At 40.0% G+C, this 14,574-nt stretch overlaps 1 protein-coding gene across 4 annotated transcripts in view; it reads left to right on the forward strand.

Moving 5' to 3' along the window:
- Positions 1 to 14,574, forward strand: part of NDUFA10 (NADH:ubiquinone oxidoreductase subunit A10) — an 82,236-nt gene that overhangs the window by 38,218 nt on the left and 29,444 nt on the right. For all 4 annotated transcript variants that reach the window (XM_073306822.1, XM_073306824.1, XM_073306821.1 and 1 more), the window contains one exon: positions 5,571 to 5,656. In XM_073306822.1, the coding sequence (XP_073162923.1) occupies positions 5,571 to 5,656 (86 nt within the window). The remainder of the gene's footprint in view (positions 1 to 5,570; positions 5,657 to 14,574) is intronic.

Below are 14,574 nucleotides of genomic sequence, written 5' to 3' on the forward strand. Positions count from 1 at the left end.
CCTACTACAGGGCAGGCCCAATAAAGAAAGTAACAGAATGCCACTAGCCGTCACCTTCAGCCCGCAGCTAAAACCTCTCCAGCACATCATCAAGGATCTACAACCTATCCTGAAGGGCGACCCATCGCTCTCACAGATCTTAGGAGACAGGCCAGTCCTTGCTTACAGACAGCCCCCCAACCTGAAGCAAATACTCACCAGCAACCACACAACAAAAACACTAACCCAGGAACCTATCCTTGCAACAAAGCCTGTTGCCAACTGTGTCCATATATCTATTCAGGGGCCACCATCATAGTGTGGCTGATGTGATTAGGCCCTATCCGAGGCTCGTTCACCTGCACATCTACCAATGTGATACTGGGGGGGGAGGGATAGCTCAGTGGTTTGAGCATTGGCCTGCTAAACCCAGGGTTGTGAGTTCAATCCTTGAGGGGGCCATCTAGGGATCTGGGACAAAAATTGGGGATTGTTCCTGTTCTGAGCAGGGGATTGGACTAGATGACCTCCTGAGGTCCCTTCCAACCCTGATATTCTATGATATGTGTCAGCAATGCCCCTCTGCCATGTACATTGGCCAGACCGGACAGTCTCTATGTAAAAGAATAAATGGACACAAATCAGATGTCAAGAATTATAACAAAAACCAGTCGGAGAACACTTCAGTCTCTCTGGTCACTTGATTACAGTGGCAATATTACAACAAAAAAACTTCAAAAACAGACTCCAACGTGAGACTGCTGAATTGGAATTAATTTGCAAACTGGACACCATTAAATTAGGCTTGAATAAAGACTGGGAGTGGATGTGTCATTACACAAAGTAAAACTATTTCCCCATGTTTATTTCTCCCCCCTACTGTTCCTCACACGTTCTTGTCAGCTGCTGGAAATGGCCCACCTTGATTATCACTACAAAAGGTTTTTTTTTTTCTCTCCTTCTGGTAATAGCTCATCTTACCTGATCACTCTCGTTACAATGTGTATGGAAACACCCATTGTTTCATGTTCTCTGTGTATATAAAATCTCCACACTGTATTTTCCACTGCATGCATCCAATGAAGTGAGCTGTAGTTCACGAAAGCTTATGCTCAAATAAATTTGTTAATCTCTAAGGTGCCACAACTATTCCTTTTCTTTTTACACAGGAGATTGTAACTTAAGATGGTTCTGGTGGTGTTAGCTCACTTCCTGCAGCTGCCACAAAAGAAAAGAGTCTAGAAGAGTCTTGACTAAGGAGATGAAGATAATTTAAGCTATGGCTACACTATGAGGCTTTTAGCGACATGGCTGTGCCGCTAAAAGGCACACAGTGTAGCTAGTGTTTGTCGGCAGGAGAGAGCTCTCCTGCTGACAAAGCGCTGTTCACACTGCTGCTTTTCGTCGACAAAACTTTTGTCGTTCGGGGTGTTAAAAAGCCACCCCCAAATGACAAAAGTTTTACTGACTAATTGCCAGTGTAGACAAATCCTTAGTGAGCCACGATGGGGAGAGCATCCATCGAGCAGTATAAAAAAGGTAGCATTGAGATTAATAGGGTGACAAGGTAGATGTCATTGATGGAGGTGGGGCTGGAGAATATGAAAGGAGGTCAGATGCAGGAGCAGATTTGTGTATGACCTTTAGAGGCAAAAGAAAAAGGTCTTAAATCTGAGTTGTTGGACAATGTGGTGCAAGTGAAGTGATTCAGGAAGTCTTGTGATGCAGTCAGATCAACAGGCAAGGAATAACATGTTCAGTACTTCATTTTGGGTGCACTAAGGAGAGATGTTATGGGTGTCAGATATGCAAGGGAGGAGGAGGCTTCAAGAAACAGGAGGAAATAAATAAGCAGGGTGTTGATGAAAGGAACAGTTGGATTTTCAATATTTTGCAGAGGAAGATACCGCAAGATTTGGCAGGACCTGCATGTGTGGGAAAGGGTGGGAGGAATCAAAAGATGATCCCAGGTTGTATGGCTATGGATGGGGATAGTCACAGGCTCAATAGGGAAGTGGAGAGGCTTTAGGAGAAAAAAATTACATCCCTTCTACTCCTTCCTGGTAACAGTTAGCAAATCCCATTGCTGACAATTTTATTTTAATCCTGTAAATTGGGGTTTAAAGTAGTCTAAAGCTCTTATTGCTCAAGCAGATATTCCTCCGGGCCAGCAATATTACATCATCACAGTACGTGGCCAGGGAGTGTATTGATGACCATGTCAAATTTGGGTTTGAGCAGCTCTGGAGTAGAGTAGGAATTTATTATTTGCAGTCATTATTTGCAAGAATAGCATACAATTTTGCAAGTTAGATGCCAAGTGGGAACCATAAACATGGGTATTAATTCTGCTTAGAAGGAACTTGTACTATATTTTCTCTTTTGAGATTGTTTCCCATTAAAGTGAAATTTTCCTTAAAAGCTGTTGGAAGATGGACAAAATCATTTGCAGTCTATAGATTCTGTAGACAAAAATACATGCACACTGTCACCCACCCACAGTAATACAATGATGTGATCTGGATAAGAAGCTGCTGAAAAGATGCTCTTTCCTACAGTCACTTGAATAAATGCAACTGATTAGAAAACTGATTGATTTCACACATACTGATTCATGATGTTTTTAGAAATTAATGCGCAGGCTCTTTCTCCAGCCATTAAATGGCAGTGATTAAAGGGTTACCTCGGCATGAAAAATAATTGCTTTCTCATTTGTCAAGTGGAACATATGGTATCTAATTTGAGTATTTGGAATCTAAAATTAAGAATAAGGAAGGGGCATTTAAACTAACTTGCCATACCATTCCCCAAGAAATATTTAGTGAAATCAAAGACAGTGAAATATAGGATATTATATAATGCTAAAAGAAAAGGAGTACTCTTTTTCTTTTTGCGAATACAGACTAACACGGCTGCTACTCTGAAACCTATATAATGCTAAGGTACATGCTTTATAAGTCATAGACATTGTAGAGTTTGGCACAGTTAATTTAGCTCCTTATCTTTCCAATGTTGCACCTAGTAACAGATCAACAGTGGGCATAGAGAATTCAGGGTTTTCTTTAGATTCTGTCAGATTTTGAGACTATCGCACATCAACCATCTGTTTATAAGTTTACATCAGCTAAATGATCGTAAGAGAAATGTACACTTCAATGCTCAAAGTAAAATGATGATAAAAGGTTAGTAATACCTGTGTAAATCAACTCTTGTTCCTACTTAACATGAGGAACAAAGCAGAATTATTTAGGTAATATAGAGCCTTTTGTAATGTAAACAATGGATACCTTTGCCACCCCTTTCTGCCAAGAAGCATTTGTTGCTCTGTGAGGTATAGGGAAGTGATTACTATACTATGTAGCATAGAATAGAAATGTGTGTCTGTCTGTCTGTCTAAGTAAGTGTCAGTAAATAGATAAATAAGAGTGGGCTGGAACCTCTGCTGCTGTAGATTATCGCTCCCTTGAAGTCAATGGAGCTATAACAATTACACCTGCTCAGGTTCTGGCCTTGTAGATATATTACTGTTTCATCTAAAGCAGTGGTTCTCAGTCAGGGGTGCATGTACCCTTGGGGGTACACAGAGGTCTTCCAGGAGGGTACATCAGCTCATCTAGATATTTGCCTTGTTTTATAACAGGCTACATAAAAAGCACTAGCAAAGTCAGTACAAACTAAAATTTCATACAGACAATGACTTGTTTATACTGCTCTATATTACTACACACTGAAATTTAAGTCCAATATTTACATTCCAAGTGATTTATTTAATAATTATATGGTAAAAATGAGAAAGCAAGCCATTTTTCAGTAATAGTGTACTGTGACACTTTTGTATTTTTATGTCTGATTTTATAAGCAAGTAGTTTTTAATTGAGGTGAAACTTGGGGGTACGCAAGACAAATCAGATTCCTGAAAGGGATACATTAATCTAGAAAGTTGAGAGCCACTGATCTAAAGGGTCTTCTTGGAAGACCTGTTAGGAACTACCCTCTTCACTACATCCTCCCAGATTTTCCCCAGCTGTTAATCCCTACCTCATAAGAATGGCCATACTGTATCAGACTAAAGGTCCATCTAGCCCAGTATCCTGTCTTCCGACACTGGCCTATGTCAGGTGCCCCAGAGGGAATAAACAGAACAGGTAATCATTATGTGATCCATCCCTGGTCGCCCATTCCCAGCTTCTGGCAAACACAGGCTAGGGACGCCAACCCTGCCCATCCTGGCTAATAGCCATTGATGGACCTATCCTCCATGAATGTATCTAGTTCTTTTTTGAATCCTATTATAGTTTTGTCCTTCACAACATCCTCTGTTTAACTAACTTCCTCCTTTTTGTGTAGTCCCGTTTTTGAAATTAAGTGCTACAGTGTTGGGCTGCTGTAGTGTTTTCCCTGCCACAGGGATGTTACATTTGATTATATTATGGTCACTATTACCAAGCGGTCCAGCAATATTCACTTCTTGGACCAGATTCTGTGCTCCACTTAACACTAAATCAAGAATTGCCTTTCCTCTTGTGGGTTCGAGGACTAGCTGCTCCATTTAAGGTGTCAAGAAACTTTATCTCTGCATCCCATCCTGAGGGGACATGTACCCAGTCTGTATGGGGATAGTTGAAATCCCGCATTATTACTGAGTTCTTTATTTTTATAGTCTCTCTAATCTCCCTGAGCATTTCACCATCCTGGTCAGGTGGTCGGTAATATATCCCTACTGCTATGCTCTTCTTATTCGAGCATGGAATTACTATCCATAGAGATTCTATGGTACAGTTTGGTTCAGCTAAGATTTTTACTTCATTTGATTCTATACTTTCTTCTACATATAGTGCCACTCCCCCATCAGCATGACCTGTTTTGTCCTTCTGATACAGTAATACCAGGGTACAAAATATATCCCATTGATTATTCTCATTCCGCCAAGTTTCTGTGATGCCTATGATATCAATATCTCATTTAATATGAGGCACTCTTGTTCCCCATCTTATTATTTAGACTTCCGGCTTTGGTATATAAGCACTTTAAAAACTTGTCACTTTTTAGCTGTCTGCCATTACATAATGTAATTGAATGGGCCTCTTTTTCATTTGACTGTTTCTCATCAGATCCTACCTGTATTTTATAATCTTCCATCTTCTCCTTCTTACTGGGATGTAGAGAATCTCCATTAATAGATCCTCCCCTAAGGGATGCCTCTGTATAACAGCTGCAGTCTGGACTATGTGTGCATCTAGTCAACATCATAGCCAGTCACTTTGGAGTGTTTTGAGAGTAGCACAAACAAAGTCCCTACCAGCACCCTAAGTATTCCCCCCCCACCTATCACTCCATGGGGATGTAAAGCATCAGTAAGTGAACTCAGCAAGAGTTCCTCAAGGACTCTGGTCACTGCCTGTGGGGTGTCCTGAACATGTAATTGTTACTAACGTTTTGCATTACTGTTGGAAGGTAATAGCAAATCACCTGTTGGGATGGCTTTGTTGTTTAATTGCATGTATTGTTTGCTTGACTGACTTTTATTTTTCTTGACTGAGGATATATATTTTGATAAACTCTTGTAATTGTAACGTATGCCTCTCTTTCAGGTAGTTGAAGATATTGAGTATCTGAAGTTTGATAAGGGACCTTGGCTGGAACAAGATGATGTTAGTTTCCATCACTTGAGGCTTTAGTAAGTAAACCTAATCCTATTCAATGTTGCCAGTAAGGAGAAACTTTTATTGTCTTTTACTTTGAAAAAGAAATTGCATATTTGCACCAAGACTTAGTTTTATACATTGTCCGTCAGAGGTAAACAATGAGAGGATGGTTGCCACTAATCTGGTCTGGGACCACCAACTTTTAGTAAGCCGGATATCAGATGGTGGTGGCTTTTTGGTTACTACCAACTTGAGCTAGATTCAGCCAGAGACCCACAGATAAAGGCTCCATATCCAATTAATCAATCCCCAAACCACAGAATTCTATGCTTATTTCATAATATAAGAGTTTTGCCATGAACTGTGGCTTTTTGAGCTGTAGGAAATTGTGTTTGATGTGCAAGTTATATCAGTGGAATTATTCTTGTCCCCAAACAATTACTGTACCAAGATGAGAGCGTAAAGACTTAAAAAAACAAATGCCAGGAGCACATCAAATTTGAAGCAATCAAATTTTTGAATTGCTCTGCTCCAGCACCAGTAGTGACTGCTCCAGCTCCATTCCAACTCAAATTAATTTTTAACTAAATAAAAAAGTGCAAACTGAAATTTTGAAAAAAACATTATTTTTATCCAGACTTTTAAAACCATTTAAATGTCATCAACAATGATACAAACTAGAATCATTCATAATTCATTCTGTAAAAAATTATTGCAGCAATCAAGTCGTCTTTCATAGCCTGCCGCAAATCATTTAAAATGAACTTTAAAACCAAAAACAGTCGCTCTATACTAGCTTGAATTGTTGGCATGCTCGAAGCAATTCTACAGGCAGCCTGAATGCAGTGTGGGTAGCTGTGAATGGCTTCGAAAACAGACTTAACTTTTAGCCTACCAATAGACTCCATCGCCTCACAATCTTCCCAAAAGTTTCTCTTGAATAATGCTTCATTACAATTATGAATGACAGAAACTTGCTGGCTTCTTTCTTGTTTATCCAATTCCTTTTTGAAGGCATCATCTTCTGAAGAATTGGTGCATGAATTATCTCCATTTCCCTGTGATGGTTGAAGTTGTCTCAGGGATGGATGCTCGAACAAGTTCAGAGTGGAGACGGAAATTTGAGAACAGCCTGCTATTTCTGAAGGATGTGAACTTTCTGAAACCGCAGATTCAATTGTTGATGACTCCTTTTGTTGTGTTTCATTTTCTTCAACTTCTTTCGCTGAGTTCAAATGTAGCAATAGATTTTGTTTTTTGAGTTGTCGAGCAATATCAAGGAGTCCTTCCTTTGCCTTTGGTATTTTCCTTGAGGTAAGAAGAATCCGATACCGTGGGTCAACATAAACTCCAGCAAGGAAATGAATATTGTCAAAAAGCTTCTCATCGTGCTTCTGCATGGAGGATAGAATTCCTTCTGCAATTTGTCCACCATTTTCTTGCAAAAATTTTGACAGTTTTTGCCATTCCTTCATTAAAACTCCCAGGATTACATCAACGGCTTGAAGATTCACGATTGTTTTGGTTTGGCTTTGCCAAGAGGTCTCACAGGTTCTTCACTTTGGCCCACTCAGCTTTTTTTAACTTGAGTTCTCTTGTTCCAGCAGCAGCCACTTGTTCACAGTAAGATTGAAAAACGAGAAGCTGATCAATCATCACAAATGTTGAACCCCAGCGAGTCACAGTATCCAATGATTGTTACCCCGTGTAGATCAAGCAGAACACTTCGAATACTTGGGGTTCGTAGTTTGACAACAACTTGTCGAATTTTTGCCAGGAATTTCTTCGCATGTTCAGTCTGGATTGCCAACTGAAGCGTGTGAATATCACACCTCATCAGTTGGACTTTTGAGTTGTCCTCATGAAGCCATGTTGGAAGTATGAGGCTAGGGTCATTAACCCATTGCGCAGCAGCATCCATGTTGAGTTCGATTTCATCCATTCCTTTAGTTCCTTCATCAGGTAAAATTGCTTCAGTTCTGTCCACATCCCTGTTCTCAGAGGTAGAAATGATTTCATTGTCCTTGCTGAAATTTTTGATGGCACACGTCATGTTTGCTGCATTGTCAACGCAGATGCTCAGCACTTGCATTTCACTGATCCCAAATTTTTCTAAAACAGCTTTTACTTGACTTTTCACATACAAAGAATTGTGATGCCCTTCAGTGTCGATTATGTCCAAGGTTTTTACCACTGCTTTATCTTTTCCTTCTTCGTAGTACTGAGCATTGATTGCAAGGAAATTTCTGTTTTCAGGGTTTGCATCCATTTTCAGGTTGCACAATTTTTGCTCCAAAGCTTTCTTGAGCTCTTCGCGACCAAACTCAGCTGTGCTGACAACTAAATGACGAACCACATCGTGCTCCATCGAAACGCCAAGCTGCTGACCCATTTCACGAGCAATTTTTTGGAATTCTTTGTTCTTTAGCCTGAAGGTAGTGATCAGTGTTGAACTCAAGCAAACCATTTCCATCAGCCCTTCATGGAAAGTATTGGCATCCATGGTGACTGTAACCTTTGAGGACTTCAAATATGAGTCAAGTTTTGTTTGCGCAATTTTGGGTTTCTTTTCAGATGAAGCGCCGCAAAAAATCTTTTCTCCAGGAGTTTTGAAAGAGCCAGATGAACATTGTTTAGCCACGTCAGCTTTCTGTTTTGCCTCATCTTCCTGGTCCTTTTTTGTAACCAGAGCCACATAGTTTTCAGGATGGTTATGTTTTACATGCCGCCAAAGGTTGAAACTTTTCACGGCACTTGCCTCACTTGTCTTGAAGCTACATGGTTTGAGCTCGCCATTCACTTCCTTTTCCACCTTACACGTTGCCAATTTCTTCTTTGCTTTTCCCAAAAGCCCAAATTGGGGTTTTTCAAATTCAGAATTAAGATGTCGTTGAGATCCTTTTCCGTAAATCGGCTATCAATCATGTGGGGCAGATTTGATTTTTTTGTTGAAGCCCCGGCCAAATCTTCTTGTGCTGGTACCGCATCCAAATGTTTCTTGTTATGATCTTCGAAAAGCAATGAGCAAAAGCATTACATTATAAAAAAATGTACCTGCTTGTGATATCTTAACCACTTAAGGTACTTGGAATTTATCTTGGATTTTCTGGAAAAAAATGATCACATTTTCTTTCTACACAAAATTATTATTAAAGTATATTTTAATATTTTAACATGTTTCTTCCAGTTTTAATGAAGTAAGTACTTTTAATATACATAATATAAATTTGTATTTATAAATTGCAAGTTCATTTTTCTTATGAAATTTTGCGGTAAAAATATTAGAAATATTTTCCAAGTTTTTGATTAATATCTCAAAAACGCTTTAATATAGATATCTCAATGAAATTTGGTATGTGCCGAAGCGTTAATACGTGCTGTCGCTGTTCTACAACATTGTTGGGAAGTAACGAGGCTACACGTTACAAGGTTAAAAATAAACTTTTAACGGGAAAGCGGATTCAAATTGCAAGCAGAGTCCTTTTAGTAAAGAGTGCAAATTTTTGGAAATACGTTTTTGCTTCATCAGCCTGAATAGATTATACAAGATAGAATGTGTTAATTGCTCTATCTTGTATAATGTTTCCAGCCTGATGAAGCAAAAACATATTTCCAAAAATTTCCTCTCTTTACTAAAAGGACTGTGCTTGCAGTTTGAATCTGCTTTCCTGTTAAACTTTATTTCCAACGTTCTATCGTACAACATCATTCAAATAAAATTATTTAAACTGCAGGCGTCGTGAACTGGGGGGACTGGGCCAATTTTATTTAATATTTTTCAACTCTTTGACTATTTAACAGATGCGACTCTGGAATATGATTTAATGCTCAAACATGCATCTTAATTCATTTTGTATAATTAACCGTTTCCGAGAAAACTGTTCAAAAATTTTAATCTGCTTAGCTGCTTAGAATGATAATGATGATACTTATTACTTATTTTTCAACTTTAGAACCATAAATTTTAAACATAATAATAAATAACCAAAAATTAACAACTTATTATGGAACATAATCAGTCGACGACAAGCCTTTCTTGAAATATGAAATAAAAATGACCAACCACCAGTTCGGGATGCCTATGGTTTAAATAATTTTGGATAATGTAATACGGTAACACATACTAATGCTAAGACACGGACATACTTTCATTACTTTATCTTAAAACGTTTTTGAGATATTAATTAGAAATTAACTTTTCATCACCTCCTTGAAGGGACTGTAGCTCCCTTAGGAAGAATTTTAGGACACAGAAACGTTTTTTCTTAAGATGACCTAAGAATTCACCCCCAAAGTTGTGTTGGACATTTTCCAATCACTCTGGATATATCACAGAAATCACTCCTAATTTATGCAAAAATGTTTACTGTGTATTTATATGCCTGCTGCACACGACTTTTTCAGTAAATTTAAAATTACAAACAAAGCTACCAAAAGACTGTTGAACAGACGACATATAAAATAAGTCCATCAGAGTGATACGGGAGCATGTACAAATGAACAAATGTATCAGTAACTGGAGCTTGAGTGAGAAATGAGCTTAAGTGGTTGATATCTTTTGCGATATCTTAATACATCAATAAACAAAAACATTATTTTTTTTGCAATATACCTGTTTGTGATATATTAAATGTTGCGTCTTGCTTCACGCTTTTCCGTAATTGCAGCACTCAGCGCGTCTCGTTGATGAACCCTTACAAAAGAAGTATCAGCACATACTAATTTAACTATCTAACTAATCTATGCGAGTACGTACTCGTCTAACCTTGGCACAAGGGTGGGAGCAGTCTGCAGTGTTGCCTGATGTCTGATAATTATCTGATTCTTTAATAAAACATATCTCCAAAAACTTCGTAATTTTGTATCTGTACATTAAATCTTGATGGACGAAGTGAGAAGAACTGTGACATATTATGTAAAGTGGTAAAGTAGATGTTAATATCAATTGTTATGCAATCTGAAACTTTTTGGCACCTTTAGGACTTTCTTGCTAAATATCATTCATTTTGGATTGAAAATGGAAAAAAAAACAAAGCTGGAGCAGTGGAGCAGTCAAGATTTTCTGTGCTCCAGCTCCACTCCAGCTCCTGGCAAAAACCTGCAGCTCCACTGCTGTGCTCCAGCTCTGGGCTTCGCTCCAAAGCCCTGCAATGTGCAGTTAGCTACCCTGTGTCTTTCACTGTCCCCTTTGTGGGGAGGTGATGACAAACTAAAACTTGCTGAGTTGTGTTGCTGTTAAATTATAATGCAGCCAATCTTAAAGATTTGGGGGGAGGAGGCCCTTGCGTGCTGCACTTCCATTTCTGTTTTCAGATCTCTGCTGTTCAGGGAGAGCAACCAACAAGGAGGCTAAAGGGAATGTAGGGGAAGAAATGCAATTTATGCCAACTTGGATGGATGACAGGAACACAGTCACTCAATCAATACTGGTTTTCCAATAAATAATCCTAGATAAAGAGCCTTAATTAATCCTAATCTAGGTTTTAGAGTATTGCCAGTTTTGTGTCTTTCACGCTCAATTATTCAAAGATTTTAGAAGATTGCTGTTTCAGGACATTTTTAAAAAGGTTTCTGTTTAATTGGATCAATAGAGATAGAATCAGAAGAGAGAAGACCTTACTGAAATAATCTGTCAATGTGATCTTTCTTTCTTAGGCTAGATTGTCAGTGAATATCTACATTAAGCTCTTCAGTAGTGCGGTAGGTATTGATACTAGTGCAAAGAGTACCTGACATACAATTAACTGCCTGGACGGTCCATTTGTTCACAGAGAGATCCAGTGCGCACGTGCTGAGATAGGAGCAGGGGATTGGCTGCTTTGCTGACGAACTGTGATCCTCTTGGTGCCCTTGCTACTCTGGCAGTGCTCTCACTGACTTCGGTGGGAGTTCTGCCTGAGTGTGGAGGGCCGGTTCCAAGCGCTGTCAGTTGTCGGAAAGGGAGATGCAGCACTACTTACTCCAAGCGTGGTGGGATCATATCTATAGGTGCAAGAGAGTTGAGGGAAGAGAACAGCATTGGAACACTTGCATGATAAAGAGCAGGGGCTGCAGTGTTGTGACTCTCTGAATGCACATGCTGGCAAACACAACCCACGCCAGGGATCTTGCCCCTAATTCAGTTAAGCGTGGACACAAATTTCGTTTAATACCTCAGTTTATTTCTGAAATTACATCGGCCATTTGCACTGATTTTGCTATCTGTGAACCAACTCTAGAGCTGGAAACACTCTAACAGATCAGCTAGTCCCTCTCCTTTCATGTGCAGGATTGCCATTGGGTAAATTTACTAGTGTTTTCTGCAAGACTAGATTTAAATGGTGAATTGGTCCAGTTCCCTTGGGAGACTATTCCATAGGCAAGTAGATCCATGGGCAAATTTTTCTTGATATTTTTCCTTTCTGAATTTCTGTAGTATTGTAAAAGACACTACAGTGACGAACAGGTTCTTCTATTGCTGTAGTAAATCCACTTCTCCAAGAGGCAGTAGCTAGGAAGATTTCTTCTAGTCTATGGTAGAGCTATGGTTGGCTTAAGTATGTCTTTCAGGGGGTGAATTTTTCACACCGCTGAGCAATGTGGTTTATTTCTGTGGAAATTCTGTGCCAAAAAAATTAAAAATTCTGCACACAATATTTTAAAATTCTGCATTTTGTCAAAATAACAATATAATCACACCAGTTTCAATTATTTTGGTAATTTACTTCAAAATACCTGTCAGCAAGTATGTCTGGAACAATACAGATAACAAAAAAGATTCAGGAAATACTTTTTGACAAATAGATTCCTTACTAGGCATATTAATACAGATCTCTGAGTAATAATTCATTTAAACTACAGTACAGAAACATATTTCCTGCACCCCTCAGAAGCAGTGCAAAGGCTTGGGGGAGTCCATTACCCCCAATGGAGGACCCGACGGAGAAGGAAGTAATTGCTGGGCAGGAGCCTGGGTGTGAACTTGGAGGGTTGTTGTCTGTGGATGGGAGAACTATAGAACAGGTTTTTTTGGTGGCAGGGAGGGATTGTTAGGGAGCTGACCCTGGCTGACCTCTAGCCTCTCTCATTCAGTCAAGCACATCTGCCCCTGTCCCCAGGTGTCCCTGCACCCACCACTCAGCCACCCCCTCCCCTCATCCCCATGTGACCATGCATACTCTAAGCATTTAAAATTGGCAATAACTAAAGTATGATCAATATTTAAAATATAATATATAATAAGCCAATTAATAATACAGCTGTTTATATAGCTCTAGCCACCAATGATATAAATAAATCCTTTACATCCTGTAATCTACAGCAAGCTCCTTTCCTGAATGCCCAGAGTTAAAAAACTATGGAGAGCTTTCCTCAGCAGAACTCAAGGAGCCTGCCCTGGGCGCACAAGCCCTATTTATGTGTGACTTATCAAGTGTTAAACGCTTTTATTTGTTATGGAAGAATCTACTTATATATTTCTCGTGTGTGAGCTGCTGTCCATGTTTGTGCACATGCTGCCCCCATGTGGACATTAAAAGGGATAAGCTATTAACTTAAAGCCTCATTCTTTGGTGGAGTTACATAGGTTATAGGACTCTAAGGGACATCTTGGATCACCAAGTCCAGTTCCCTTCTGTTGCAGACAACACCATAGAATCATAGAATATCAGGGTTGGAAGGGACCTCAGGAGGCCATCTAGTCCAACCCCCTTCTCAAAGCAGGACCAATCCCCAACTAAATCATCCCAGCCAGGGCTTTGTCAAGCCTGACCTTAAAAACTTCTAAGGAAGGAGATTCTACCACCTCCCTAGGTAACGCATTCCAGTGCTTCACCACCCTCCTAGTAAAAAAGTTTTTCCTAATATCCAACCTAAACCTCCCCCACTGCAACTTGGGACCATTACTCCTTGTTCTGTCATCTGCTACCACTGAGAACAGTCTAGAGCCATCCTCTTTGGAACCCCCTTTCAGGTAGTTGAAAGCAGCTATCAAATCCCTCCCTCATTCTTCTCTTCCCCAGACAAAACAATCCCAGTTCCCTCAGCCTCTCCTCATAAGTCATGTCAAGAATACTGTGGGAGACCGTGTCAAAAGCTTTGCTAAAGTCAAGGAACAGCACGTCCACTGCTTTCCCCTCATCCACAGAGCCAGTTATCTCGTCATAGAAGGCAATTAGATTAGTCAGGCTTGACTTGCCCTTCATGAATCCATGCTGACTGTTCTTGATCACTTTCCTCTCCTCTAAGTGCTTCAGAATTGATTCCTTGAGGACCTGCTCCATTATTTTTCCAGGGACTGAGGTGAAGCTGACTGGCCTGTAGTTCCCAGGATCCTCCTCCTTCCCTTTTTTAAAGATAGGCACTACATTAGCCTTTTCCAGTTGTCCGGGACCTCCCCCGATTGCCATGAGTTTTCAAAGATAATGGCCAATGGCTCTGCAATCACATCCGCCAACTCCTTTAGCACCCTCAGATGCAGCGCATCCGGCCCCATGGACTTGTGCTCATCCAACTTTTCTAAATAGTCCCGAACCACTTCTTTCTCCAGAGAGGGCTTGTCACCTCCTCCCCATGCAGTGCTGCCCAGTGCAGTAGTCTGGGAGCTGACCTTGTGCGTGAAGACAGAGGCAAAAAAAGCATTGAGTACATTAGCTTTTTCCACATCCTCTGCCACTAGGTTGCCTCCCTCATTCAGTAAAAGGCCCACACTTTCCTTGACTTTCTTCTTGTTGCTAACATACCTGAAGAAACCTTTCTTGTTACTCTTAACATCTCTTGCTATCTGCAACTCCAGGTGTGATTTGGCGTTCCTGATTTCACTCCTGCATGCCCGAGCAATATTTTTATACTCTTCCCTGGTCATTTGTCCAATCTTCCACTTCTTGTAAGCTTCTTTTTTGGGTTTGAGATTAGCAGGGATTTCACTGATAAGCCATGCTGGTCGCCTGCCGTATTTACTATTCTTTCTGCA

This window comes from Lepidochelys kempii, chromosome 11 (genome assembly GCF_965140265.1).
Source record: "Lepidochelys kempii isolate rLepKem1 chromosome 11, rLepKem1.hap2, whole genome shotgun sequence".
Taxonomy (NCBI): domain Eukaryota; kingdom Metazoa; phylum Chordata; order Testudines; family Cheloniidae; genus Lepidochelys; species Lepidochelys kempii.